Source organism: Hemitrygon akajei, chromosome 17 (genome assembly GCF_048418815.1).
Source record: "Hemitrygon akajei chromosome 17, sHemAka1.3, whole genome shotgun sequence".
Lineage (NCBI taxonomy): Eukaryota > Metazoa > Chordata > Chondrichthyes > Myliobatiformes > Dasyatidae > Hemitrygon > Hemitrygon akajei.
In genome coordinates this window covers 84,323,216-84,337,578 of record NC_133140.1, presented here as the reverse complement: position 1 = coordinate 84,337,578, position 14,363 = coordinate 84,323,216, and the positions used below count along the sequence as shown (strand labels likewise).

The following is a 14,363-nucleotide window of genomic DNA, read 5'->3' as shown; positions in this document are numbered from 1 at the left end:
CCATCCTTGTGCAAAAAAACCAAACAGTTTGTGCAAACAGCACCAAGAACAGCAAACCCCAAAACCCCATCCTTGTGCAAAAAAACCCAAACAGTTTGTGCAAACAGCACCAAGAATAGCAAACCCCAAAACCCCATCCTTGTGCAAAAAAACCCAAACAGTTTGTGCAAACAGCACCAAGAACAGCAAACCCCAAAACCCCATCCTTGTGCAAAAAAACCAAACAGTTTGTGCAAACAGCACCAAGAACATCAAACCCCAAAACCCCATCCTTGTGCAAAAAACCCAAACAGTTTGTGCAAACAGCACCAAGAATAGCAAAACCCCAAAACCCCATCCTTGTGCAAAAAAACCAAACAGTTTGTGCAAACAGCACCAAGAACAGCAAACCCCAAAACCCCATCCTTGTGCAAAAAAAACCCAAACAGTTTGTGCAAACAGCACCAAGAACAGCAAACCCCAAAACCCCATCCTTGTGCAAAAAAAACCCCAAACAGTTTGTGCAAACAGCACCAAGAACATCAAACCCCAAATGCGACACTAGGAAAGTGTTGGCTTTGCACTATTTGCCCACAGAGTAGTGGACATGGGGTCTTCTCCATCCTCACCTCATTGTATGCCTCATCCAAAGAAAGTAAAGGAAGTTCGCCAGGAAAAGTAGGAGATTGAGCTTCAGGTTACACAAAAGATACTGCAGATGCATCGGAGTAATACACATAAAATGCTGGAGAACTCAGCAAGTCAGACAGCATCTCGGGAGGGGAATAAACAGCTGACATTCTGAGCCCAGATACTTTATCAGAACCTGAGTCAACAAAGCCTCAGACCAAAATGTTGACTGTTTATTCCCCTCCATAGAGGCTGAGTTCCTCCAACAGAAGTTTAGAGGCAGTGACATAATGACAAAATTGCCCTTGGCCAGGGTGTTTGAGATTATCCCTCACCATCTGTATACAGTCACATAGGGTGTCTACATAAGCTGCTGATGGTCTCTGATTCACCATGTGCTTCCAATGGAAGATCAATTTATAGTGTGCCACAGCACTATAGTGGTTAGTGTGACACTGTTACAGCGCAGGGCATCAGAGTTCAGAGTTCAATCTCAGTATCCCCATGGAATGTGTGGGTTTCCTCCGGGTGCTCCAGTTTCCTCCCACAGTCCAAAGCACCAGTTATTAGGTTAATCGGTCATTGTAAATTCTCCCATGATTATGCTTGGGTTAAATCAGGGGTTGCAGGACAGTGTGGCTTGAAAGCCCCGGGGGCCTAGTCTGCACTGTATCTCTAAATGAATAGTTCCAGTTCATTTCCCGCTCATCAGACAGAAATGCTCTGATCAGATCATGTGTACTACTTACCAGTGTGTGCGTCCATGATGAAATCTTTCTGCTTGCTCAGAATTTTGTACGTTACTTTGGCATTTTTGTAAACTGTTGGATCATCTGGATCATGAGCACTGACAGTCAGAACAGAGGTTCCTGTGGTGGGCGAAGAAATCAAATCAGAACTGCCATAAGCTGATGATAGTCAGATCAGAACTGCCACATGTCAGACACCTCTGGCACAGGAAAATACTCAACGCATATATACCACACTCCCATCTTCTATCATTTCTGGTCAAAATATAAATGATTTCTGTTGAGGTTCCAGGTGTGAATATCACCAATAGCCTCTCCAGGTCCAACCATATTGATGTCATGGCAAGAGAGTTCACCAACACCTTTACTTCCTGAGGAGGATAAAGAAGTGTGGCGTGTCTGTGTCAATACAAGACTACTGAACAATCCCCGAGTACAATAAGACACAATGCCTATAAAACGTATTCACTCTCCCCCCTCCCCCCCAGGAGGTTTTCATGTTTTATTGTTTTACAACGTTGAATCACAGTGGATTTAATTTGGCTTTTTTACACTGATCAACAGAAAAGGACTTTTTCGTGTCAATGTGAAGACAGCTGATCCAAGTTAATTACAAATATAAAACGCAAAATAATTGATTGCATAATTACTCACCCCTTCAAGTCAGTATTTAGTAGATGCACCTTTGGCAGCAATTACAGCCTTGAGTCTGTGTGGATAGGTCTCTATCAGTTTTGCACATCTGGACACTGCAATTTTTCACCATTCTTCTATACCAAACTGCTGAAGCTCTGTCAGATTGCATAGAACGTGAGTGAACAGCCACTTTCAAGTCCAGCCACAAATTCTCAGTTGGATTGAGGTCTGGACTCTGACTTGGCCACTCTAGGACATTAACTTTGTTAGTTTTTAAGCCATTCCTGTGTAACTTTGGCTTTATGCTTGGGGTCATTGTCTTGCAGAAAAACAAATCTCCCAAGTCGCAGTTCTCTAGCAGACTTCATCAGGTTCTCCACCAGGATTTTCCTATATTTTGCTGCATTAATTTTACCCTCTACCTTTACAAGACTTCCAGGGTCTCCTACAGTGAAGTATCCCACAGCCTGATGCAGTCACCACCATGTTTCACTGTGTGTTTTTGATGCTGTTTGGCTTACGGCAAAAACAGTGTTTAATCAAATGGCCAAAAAGCTCAATCTTGGTTTCTTCAGACTATAGAACCTTCTTCCAGCTAACTTCAGAGTCTCCTCTGGCTAACTCTAGCTGAGATTTCATGTGAGCTTTTATCAACACTGGCTTTCTCTTATCCACTCTCCCATAAAGCTGTGACTGGTGAAGCACCCGGGCAACAGTTGTGTGAGCGATCTCTCCCATCTCAGCCAGTGAAGCCTGCACCTTCTCCGGCTTTGTCTTGGGTCTTCTGGTGGCCTCCCTCACTAGTCCCCTTGCACGGTCGCTCGGTGTTTGAGGATGACCTGCTGAAGGGAGATTTACAGCTGTGCCATATTCTTTCCATTTCTTGGTGATTGAATTAACTGTACTCAAAGGGATATTCAGTGACTTGGAAATTTTCTTGTATCCATCTGCTGACTTGTACTTCTCAATAACATAGAAACATAGAAAAACTATTTTGTGGAGTTGCTTGGAATGTTCTTTTGTCCTGATGGTGTAGTTTTTGCCAGGATCCTGACTCACCAGCAGCTGGACCTTCCAGGTGTAGGTGTACATTTACTACAATCAACTGAAGCATCTTGACCGCACACAGATTAATATATAGATAGGACACCTTAGCTAATCATGTGACTTCTAAAACCTATCAACCCCACCAGTGATGATTTGGTGTGTCATATTAAGGGGAGAGGGGTAAATACTTATACAATCAATTATTTGTGTTTCATATTTGTAATTAATTTGGATCACTTTGTAGAGATCTGTTTTCACTTTGACATAAAAGACTTTTTTTTTGTTGATCGGTGTCAAAACAGCCAAATGAAGTCCAATGTGATTCAACGTTGTAAAAACAATAAAACATGAACACTTCTAAGGGGTTGAACACTTTTTATAGGCATTGTAGATTCTTGACCTCATAATCTACCCCGTTATGATCTTGCAGCTTATTTCCTGCACTTTCTCTGTAACTGTAACACTTTATTCTGCATTTTATTGTTTCACCTTGCATTACCTCAATGCACTGTAAATGAATTGATCTGTATGAACAGTGTGCAGGATAAGCTTTTCCACGGTACTGTGGAGGTTAAAACAATTTGGCATGTCCCTGTTGACCTTTATCATTTTTTATCAAGGCACCACAGAAAACACCCTATCTGGGTGTATTAAGGGTCGGCACAGCAGCTGCTCTGCACGTGACTGCAAGAAACTGCAGAGTTGTGGACACAGCTCAGGGCATTACAGAATCCAACCTTCCCTTATGAACTCATTCCACACCTCTCAGTGCCTCAGTAAAGCAGCCAGAGGAATCAAAGGCCCCACCCACCTTGGTCATGCCCTCTTCTCCCCTCTCCCATCCGGCAGAAGATACAAAAGCCTGACAGCACCATCAATAACTCTCTCTGAGACGTAAAGGCGAGATATCGGCTTTTATTGACTGGAAGAAGGAACAAGCAGTGAGTGACCACTATACTACATCCTGGAGACAGAGAGGCCGGGCTCAGACCTCCATCACCTTTATACAGGGGTCTGTGGGAGGAGCCACAGGAGCAGTCAGCAGGGGGTCTGTGGGAGGAGCCACAGGAGCAGTCAGCAGGGGTCTGTGGGAGGAGCCACAGGAGCAGTCAGCGGGGGGGGGGTGTCCAGACAGGTATATGTAGTTTACCACAGCCTGACAGCACGTATTTCCAGCTTCAAGGACAGTTTCTATCCTACTGTAACATACAGGCCTCCAAACAGGAGCCAGGATGTGGGGTATAAATTACAAGGGGAGATAGAAAGGCATGTAAAAAGGACAATGTTATGATAGTAATGTGGGACTTCAATGTGGGAAAATTAGGTTGGTGCTGGGTCCCAAGAGAGGGAATTTGCAGAGTGCCTATGAGATGGCTTTTCAGAGCAGCTTGTGGTTGAGCCCATTAGGGGAAAGGCCATTCTGGATTGGGTGCTGGGCAATAAACTGGAATTGATCAGAGATCTGAAGGTAAAGGAACTCCTAGGGACCTTTGATTACAATATGATAGAAATCACACTGCAGTTTGAGAGGGAGAAGGAATTCTCAGATGCATCAGTATTACAATGGAGTAAAAGGAATTACAGAGGAATGAGAGAGGAGCTGGCCAAAATTGATTGGAAGGGGATTATGGCAGAAAGCCAATGCTGGAGTTTCTGGGGCAATTCAGAAGGTGTGGTATAGATATATCTCAAAGATGAAGAAGAGAGAGGCTGAGGCAATCATGGCTGACAAGGGAAGTCAAAGACAACATAAAAGGAAAAGAGAAGACATAATAGAGTAAAATTAGTGGGAAGTTAGAGAATTGGGAATCTTTTAAAAGTGAACAGAAACAAATTGAAAAAAGCCATGAGGAGAGAAAAGATGAAATATGAGTGAATGCAAATTAGCCAATATAAAAGAGGATACCAACATTTTTTTCCAGATATACAGTATAAAGAGTAGAAGAGGTATGAGTGGATACCAGACCACTGGAAAATGATGCTGGAGAGGTAGTAATGGGAGATAAAGAAATGGCAGATGAACTTAAGTATTTTGCATCATTCTTCACTTTGGAAGACACCAGCAGAATGCGGGAGGTTGGAGAGTGCTAGGGGCAGAAGTGAGTGTGGTTGCTATTACTAGGGAGGAGGTGAAAGGTCTGAAGGCAGATAAGTCATCTGGACTAGATGGACGACACCCCAGGTTTCTGAATGTGTTAGCTAAAGAGATTGTGGAAGCATTAGTAATGATCTTTCAAGAATCACTAGATTCTGGAATGGTCCCAGATGACTGGAAAATTGCAAATGTCACTCCACATTTAATAAGGGAGGTGGACAGAAGAAAGGAAATTATAGGCCAGTGAAGTCTGACTTCAGTGGTTGGCAAGATGTTGCAGTGCATTATGGAGGCTGAGGTTTTGGGGAGCTTGGAAGCACATGGTTAAATAGGCCAAAGTCAGCATGGTTCCCTTGAGGGGAAATCTTGCCTGACAAAACTGTTGGAATTCTTTGAAGAAATAGCAAGCAAGATAGACAAAGGAGAGTCAGTGGATGTTGTTACCTTGGATTTTCAGAAGGCCTTTGACAAGGTGCTGCACATCAGGCTGCTTAAGAAGATAAAAACACATGGTATTACATGGGTAGGAAGTAGATGATCGACTGGCTGGCAGGAGGCAGAATTGGAATAAAGTTGGCCTTTTCTGGTTGGCTGCCGGTGATTAGAAGTGTTCTGCAGGGGTCAATGTTGGAACCACTTCTTTTCATGTTGCAACTCGATGATTGTACGTCCATAAAGTGATGCTAGGTTGTATGTAAGGTGACTGGCAGGAAATAATAAAGTAGTGGCGGAGTTAGAGGGTGGAGGAGTTGATCAGCCTTACTGCTTGGGGAAAGGAACTGCTTTTGCATCTGTTGTTTCTGGCATGGCTGCTCGTGGCCTCCTCCCTAATGGGAGAGGGACAAACAGTCCATGAGCAGGGTTGATGGGATCCTTCATGATGTTACTGACCATTTTCTGACACCTTTCTGTATATATGAAAGGGTTAATGTACGAGGAGCATTTAATGTTCTGGGCTTGTACTCTCTAGAGTTTAGAAAATGAGGGAAAATCTCATTGAAGTCTCTCAAAAGAGTGGATGTGGAGAGGGTATTTCCTAGAGGGTGAGTCTAGGACCAGGAGGCACTGCCTCATAAGAGAGGGACAGCCATTTAGAACAAGGATGTCTTCTATTATTGAGGTGGAATTTCTTTAACTAGAGGGTAATGAATCTGTGGAATTCATTGCCCTTGTACAGCTGTGGTGGCAAAGTTATTGAGTATACTTAAAGTGGAGGTTGATAGGTTCTTGATTAGCCAGGGTGTCAAAGGGAAGAAGGCAGAAGAATGGGTTGAGAGGGATAATAAATCAGCCCTGATGGAATGGTGGAGCAGACTTGATGGGTCAATTGCCTAATTCCGCTCCTATATCTTATGGTCTTATGATCTAAGGTAGGCTCTTGACCTCACACCCTCATTTCCACTTTTCACCTTAGCATTTACCTGGACTGTGGCTGTAGCTGTTACACTTTATTCTGCATTCTGTTATTATTTTACCTTGTTCTACCTCAATGCACTTTGTAAAGATCCGATCTGTATAAATATAATGCAAGGAAAGTTCTTCACTGTATCTTGGCACATGTAACAATAATAAAACAATTTCAATATGAACCTGTCTGAGATGATTGGTGTCACTATCAGAACCAGAATCAGGTTTATTATCACTGACATCTGATGTGAAATTTGTTCTTTTGTGTTAACAGAGAAAAAATGCTATTTGTTACACAAATAAATATTTCCAATAATAGCAAGGTAGGGTTCATGGGTTCATGGGCCATTCAGAAATCTGATGGCGACAGGGCTTGAAGTTGCTAGCTTACTGACTGGGTTGAAACAATGCTGATTATTGCCGTACCTGTGGCTACAGATTTCAGCTCTAGTAGTTCTAAATGGGAACATTGATGATCCCCACAGGAACTATACAAAAATACTCATTCCACTCCTGTGATACTTATTTTAAACTGGAGGAGAGGTGAGTGCGTTGGGAAAGGAGATCCTTAGATTTCCACAGTTGTCAGCTGTTGATGGGTCCAACGCCTTCCTGGGTCTCCATAGCCCAGCCACTTCTCTGATGTTTTCTCTAGACAAGGGATTCCCAACCTGGGGTCCACAAACCCCTCAGTTATGGTAGGCATCTATGGCATAAAAAGGGTTACAAACCTCTGCTCTAGACCCTGTCCAATGCCAGCAGTTCCCCTCTTAGATAAGGGGTCAAAACTGCTCAGAATACTCCAAAAACGGTCTGAACAATAAAAGCCCCAGGAAGGAGCTGTACTCGCTTTTGAACCTGTAATTTCTCTGCCCTGGGAATTGATGGAGGGGCAGGTAGATCAAGCTTCATTTGCTCTCTGACCGCTGTGGATGTGGCCAGGTCCTTACCATTGCTGGACATTTCAGCGACGGTTCCATTGAACGGATCTTTGATGAATATGGGTGCATTATCATTGACGTCCAGTACTTGAATGGTAAAGTTGGTGACAGGGCCAACTGGCTGCGAAGTTTTCTTGTCAATCACAGTTCCTTGTAATTTGTAACGATCCTTCTTCTCCCGATCCAGCTCTCTATAGACAACAATATCGCCATTGTCGGGGTCCACCTTAAATATAGTGCCGGCTCCCTCACCCTGGATTTGATATCTAGTTTGTCCTTCCTTGTGCCAAACTGACTGGATCTGGAAAACAGAATTTTTAAAAATTGAAGTTCAGTGTAAATGTATTATCAAATATTTTTATCAAAGTGCCATAGGACACTCAAAGCTGCTGCGCAGGTTGACTGTGGTTAAGAAGGCATACAGTGTATTGGACTTCACCAACTGTGGGATTGAGTTTAAGAGCCGTGAGGTAATGTTTCAACTTTATAGGGCCCTGGTCAGACCCCACTTGGAGTACTGTACTCAGTTCTGGTCATCTCACTATAGGAAGGATTTGGAAACTATAGAAAAGGTGCAGAGGAGATTTACAAGGATGTTGCCTGGATTGGGGAGCATGCTTTATGAGAATAGGTTGAGTGAACTTGGCCTTTTCTTCTTGGAGCGACGGAGGATGAGAGGTGACCTGATAAAGGTGTATAAGATGATGAGAGACATTGATCATGTGGATAGTCAGAGGCTTTTTCCCAAGGCTGAAATGGCCAACACGAGAGGGCACAGTTTTAAGGTGCTTGGAAGTACAGTAGGTACAGAGGAGATGTCAGGGGTAAGTTTTTTACGCAGAGAGTGATGAGTGCGTGGAATGGGCTGCCGGCGATGGTGGTGGAGGCGGATACGATAGGGCCTTTTAAGAGACTCCTGGATAGGTACATGGAGCTTAGAAAAATAGAGGGCTATGGGTAACCCTAGGTAATTTCTAAAGTAAGTACATGTTCGGTACAGCATTGTGGGCCAAAGGGCCTGTATTGTGCTGTAGGTTTTCTATGTTTCTACTGATACAGTATTTCACCATATACAAGCCTGCAATCCATTTTCTTGTGGGCAAATACAAGGAACACAATAGAATCAGTGAGAGACCCGACAACAGGACGGATAAGCAGCCAATGTGCAAAAACAACAAATTGTACAAGTGCAGAAAGGGAATAAATAAATAAATATCAAAGAGCCCTTGGAAGTGATGAGGCAAGTGAAATTGAGTGAAGTTATCCCTCTGATTGAAGAACCAAATGGTTGAGGAGTAATAACTGTTCCTGAATCTGGTGGTGTAGGTCCTGCAGCTCCTGTACCTCCCTCCTGATGGCAGCAGCAAGAAGAGAGCAAGGTCTGGATGGTGGGTGTCCTTGATGATGGATGCTGCATTCCTGTGACAACGCTCTGTGTAGATGTGCTGAATGGTGGAGAGGCTTTACCATGAGTCACATCCACTACTTTTTAAATGCAAGAGATTTTGCAAATGCTGAAAATCTAGAGACACACACACACACACACACACACACACACACACACACACACACACACACACACACACACACACACACACACACACACACACACACACACACACACACACACACACACACACACACCTGGAGGAACTCAGCAGGACAGGCAAACCTTCTTGATCTGCTGAGATCCTCCAGCACTTTCTATGTTGCACTACATTTTGTAGACATTCCCATTTGTTGGAAACCATTGTTTTTGAATAATACTTTTACCAAGATTTGTCCTTTTTAATAAACTTATGTATTTTTCACAGTGTGTGGTGATTCATCCCCACTTACTTGCATAAAGCAGTATAGCAGCTAAACTAACGGTTTATCACCTTCCTTATTTTTCATTGGCTAAGTATCAGCACATTACCCACATGACATAATTGTGCAACTGTTGATTGGTTTAGTTTATCGAAGGAATTTTTCTCATCTATAAGAATGATGGATTTTTTCAGAGGCACCATCATTTTGTATGCTTGTTTGTAGTCTAAAATAAACGATTGTATGAATTAAGACTGCACATCATTCCTGAGTTCTGGAAGAACCCTAAGGGTCAGGAAATAAACAGAGATCTAACAAGTTCAAGGGCTTTGGTGTTTCCATACAAGGCCACGATGCAACCTGTCAATATACTCTCCAACACGGTAGAAGATGTCAACATTTTAGACGACATGCCGAGCCTTCACAAACTTCTAAGAATGTAAGTGCTTTCTTTGTAATGGCACTGATGTGCTGGAACTTGGGTAGATCATCTGAAATGAAAGCACCTGGGAATTTGAAGCCGCTGACTCTCTCCACCTCTGATGAGAACTGGCTCATGGGGCTCTGACCTCCTGCTCCTGACCTCATTGAAGGTGTACTTTGTCATTGTTATCTGCAGGTCAGTGTACAAAACCAGTTGACTCCAGGCCAGTGTCAGATTTTTTCCTGACAAAAAGATCTGCATCTATGCTTGCATTGAGGAACCAATTATTGTCTGTATAAGTTCATTAATCAGAGTCCCAACTACTTGTGTCAAGTGTCTCCCAACACCTCACTTTTCCATTAGAAAATATAAATTGTTTACACAGACATGATTCCTAAACCTACTACAGCTTATAAATGACAAAGAAAGTAGTTTGTTTACTGACATTATTTCTTGTTAGGTATTTATGTGTTTTTCAATTTGTTATTTCATCTTTCCATACCATAAATAGTCTCTTGCTCTACAAATCCAACTCACTCCCTTTCTCCTACAGACAATGCAGTTTCTTTCTACAGGGGCACAACTGAGAGCATCCTGACTGGCTACATCACTGCCTGGTATGGGAACTGCACCTCCCTCAATCACAGGACTCTGCAGAGACTGGTGCGGACAGCCCAACACATCTGCAGATGTGAACAGCCCACTATCCAGGACATTTACAAAGACAGGTGCATGAAAAGGGCCCGAAGGATCATTGGGAACCCAAGTCACCTCAAACACAAACTGCTTCAGCTGCCACTATCCGGGAAATGGTATCAACAGGCTCCGGGACAGCTTCTTCCACCAGACAATCAGACTGATTAATTCATGCTGATACAATTATATTTCTATGCTATATTGACTGTCCTGTTGTACATACTATTTATTACAAATTACTATAAATTGCACTTTGCACATTTAGATGGAGATGTAATGTAAAGATTTTTATTCCTCATGTTGATGTAAGTAATAAAGTCAATTCAATTCAAAAATTGCATGCAAAACAGCTGTTACACTGCAAAAGCGGTGACCTCCTCTGTTCCATCCACCAAAAGCGGAATTTCCTGGTGAGTGTCTCCGCTCCATTGCCAATAGTGGATTTTCTCAGTGCCCAACTATTTTAATTCCTATCCCCATTCCTGTTCCGCCATATCTGTTCAGGGCCTCCTCTTGTGCCATCTTCAGGGTGGAGCAGGAACACCTTATATTCCGTCTGGGTAGCCTGCAACCGGATGACATGAATATAGATTCCTCCGGTAATCTTTCCCTTCTACGTCCCTCTTCTTCTATTCCCTACTCTGACCTCTTACCTCCTCTCTTCACCTGCCTATCACCTCCCCTTAGTACCCTCCTTCTTCCCCATCTCCCATGGTCCACTCTCCTCTCCTATCAGATTCCTTCTTCGCAACCCTTTACCTTTCCCACCCACCTGGCTTCACCCGTCACCTTCTAGCCATCCTCCTTCCCTTACCCCTAACCTTTTTATTCTGGCATCTTCTCCCCAGTCCTGATGCAGGGTCTCGGCCCAAAATGTCGACTACTTTTTAACTTTCATACATGCTGCCTGACCTGTTGAGTTCCTTCAGAATTTTGTGTGTGTTTTTCCACTGCCCCTCAATACAAATGAGAATCATAAACTGATTTACCCATTTAACAACTTACTCTTGACTGAACAGGAGCAGCGGGATGGGGTTGAGTAGACTCACCTTTCCAATCTGTGTGGGCTCTTTAACGCCCTCCCAGCAGTGCATTTTGTTCCAAATCCAGTCGGATGGAGACTTGCTGTTATTACTGCTCAGTCCGAAGCCTTTCCCTGCTGCATAGCCCACAGAGGAGATCACCAGCAGTACCGAGACACCCGCTCTGAACATGCTGATTACAAACCTGAAACAACACAAGGCAGAGGTTACTTTAAACTATACAGTGGTTGCCAGAGGTCACAATGGAACCGTGTGTTTTTCTCTCATCCGTTTTGTTGAAATGGGCGTCGTTGGAAAGGCCAATATGTAGATTCGGCCCAGTACACCACGGGTAAAACCCTCCCAACCATTAAGCACATCTACATGAAACTTTGCCGTAGAAAAGCAGCATCCATCAAAGATCCTCACCACCCAGGCCATGCTCTTCTCTCACCGCTGTCATCAGGGAGACGGTACAGGAGCCTAGGACAGTTACTACCACTCAACCACTGGGCTCTTCAGCAAAGGGAGATAGCCAAACTCATTTAAGGACTCTGTTATATTGTTATTTCAAGCTCATTACTTATTGCTATTTGTTTATTTCTGCATTTCCATAGTTTGTTTGCAGTTAACAGTTCCTGATATCTACAGATCATAGTTACTGTTCTGTAGGTCTGCTAAGTGTGCCCGAAGGAAAAAGAATCTCAGGGTTGTATTTGGTGACATGTATGTACTCTGATAATAAATTTTACTTTGAACTTTGGAGTTTAGAAGATTGAAGGTACAATCTCATTGAAACCAATTGATTACTGAAAGTCCGAGATAGAATAGATGTTTGCCATAGACTGCAACTCACACCGCTCCCTTGTTGTCAGTAGAATGGGCTAATGCCAAAGAGGCTCCATCATTCCAAGACTAAGGGCCGATCTTGCATCAATACCTGCTGTACAGCAAACTCTGACAGAGCACTGCAGTTCACAGATGACTTTCAAGCCGCAGTGAAGAACAGTTCCAGTGTCAGTACCTCTATTGACTCCAAGTGGTTGCAACTCCACGATGCTACCCACAGCTCAGTCATAACAACATTTGGAAAAAAGGAAGACAAGAACGCAGACTGGTATGAAGTGTGCTGAGAAGAGATGGAGCAAGAGAAAAGCTCTGCTGGTCTGCAAAACCCTGCACCAGCACACGTGACACCCCCCGATCTGCTGGAAATGAGCAAAACCCTGCACCAGCACACGTGACACCCCCCGAGCTGCTGGTCTGTAAAACCCTGCACCAGCACACGTGACACCCCCCGAGCTGCTGGTCTGTAGAACCCTGCACCAGCACACGTGACACCCCCCGAGCTGCTGGTCTGCAAAACCCTGCACCAGCACACGTGACACCCCCCGAGCTGCTGGTCTGTAAAACCCTGCACCAGCACACGTGACACCCCCCGAGCTGCTGGTCTGCAAAACCCTGCACCAGCACACGTGACACCCCCCGAGCTGCTGGTCTGCAAAACCCTGCACCAGCACACGTGACACCCCCCGAGCTGCTGGTCTGCAAAACCCTGCACCAGCACACGTGACACCCCCCGAGCTGCTGGAAACAAGCAAAACCCTGCACCAGCACACGTGACACTCCCCGAGCTGCTGGTCTGTAGAACCCTGCACCAGCACACGTGACACCCCCCGAGCTGCTGGTCTGCAAAACCCTGCACCAGCACACGTGACACCCCCCGAGCTGCTGGTCTGCAAAACCCTGCACCAGCACACGTGACACCCCCCGAGCTGCTGGTCTGCAAAACCCTGCACCAGCACACGTGACACCCCCCGAGCTGCTGGAAACAAGCAAAACCCTGCACCAGCACACGTGACACTCCCCGAGCTGCTGGTCTGTAGAACCCTGCACCAGCACACGTGGCACCCCCCGAGCTGCTGGTCTGCAAAACCCTGCACCAGCACACGTGACACCCCCCGAGCTGCTGGAAACAAGCAAAACCCTGCACCAGCACACGTGACACCCCCCGAGCTGCTGGAAACAAGCAAAACCCTGCACCAGCACAAGTGACACTCCCCGAGCTGCTGGTCTGTAAAACCCTGCACCAGCACACGTGACACCCCCCGAGCTGCTGGTCTGTAAAACCCTGCACCAGCACACGTGACACCCCCCGAGCTGCTGGTCTGTAAAACCCTGCACCAGCACACGTGACACCCCCCGAGCTGCTGGAAACAAGCAAAACCCTGCACCAGCACACGTGACACTCCCCGAGCTGCTGGTCTGTAAAACCCTGCACCAGCACACGTGACACCCCCCGAGCTGCTGGTCTGTAAAACCCTGCACCAGCACACGTGACACCCCCCGAGCTGCTGGTCTGTAAAACCCTGCACCAGCACACGTGACACCCCCCGAGCTGCTGGTCTGTAAAACCCTGCACCAGCACACGTGACACCCCCCGAGCGGCTGGAAACAAGCAAAACCCTGCACCAGCACACGTGACACCCCCCGAGCTGCTGGTCTGTAAAACCCTGCACCAGCACACGTGACACCCCCCGAGCTGCTGGTCTGTAAAACCCTGCACCAGCACACGTGACACCCCCCGAGCTGCTGGAAACAAGCAAAACCCTGCACCAGCACACGTGACACTCCCCGAGCTGCTGGTCTGTAAAACCCTGCACCAGCACACGTGACACCCCCCGAGCTGCTGGTCTGTAAAACCCTGCACCAGCACACGTGACACCCCCCGAGCTGCTGGAAACAAGCAAAACCCTGCACCAGCACACGTGACACTCCCCGAGCTGCTGGTCTGTAAAACCCTGCACCAGCACACGTGACACCCCCCGAGCTGCTGGTCTGTAAAACCCTGCACCAGCACACGTGACACCCCCCGAGCTGCTGGTCTGTAAAACCCTGCACCAGCACACGTGACACCCCCCGAGCTGC

At 45.6% G+C, this 14,363-nt stretch overlaps 1 protein-coding gene across 1 annotated transcript in view; it reads right to left on the bottom strand.

Moving 5' to 3' along the window:
• The window catches only part of LOC140740856 (cadherin-5-like), a 106,936-nt gene that overhangs the window by 50,702 nt on the left and 41,871 nt on the right, over window positions 1-14,363 (bottom strand). The window contains exons 2-4 of the mRNA XM_073070421.1: window positions 11,463-11,640; window positions 7,494-7,785; window positions 1,359-1,478 (exon numbers count right to left, since the gene is read on the bottom strand). Coding sequence (XP_072926522.1) covers window positions 1,359-1,478; window positions 7,494-7,785; window positions 11,463-11,627 — 577 coding nt within the window. The 5' untranslated portion in view covers window positions 11,628-11,640. The remainder of the gene's footprint in view (window positions 1-1,358; window positions 1,479-7,493; window positions 7,786-11,462; window positions 11,641-14,363) is intronic.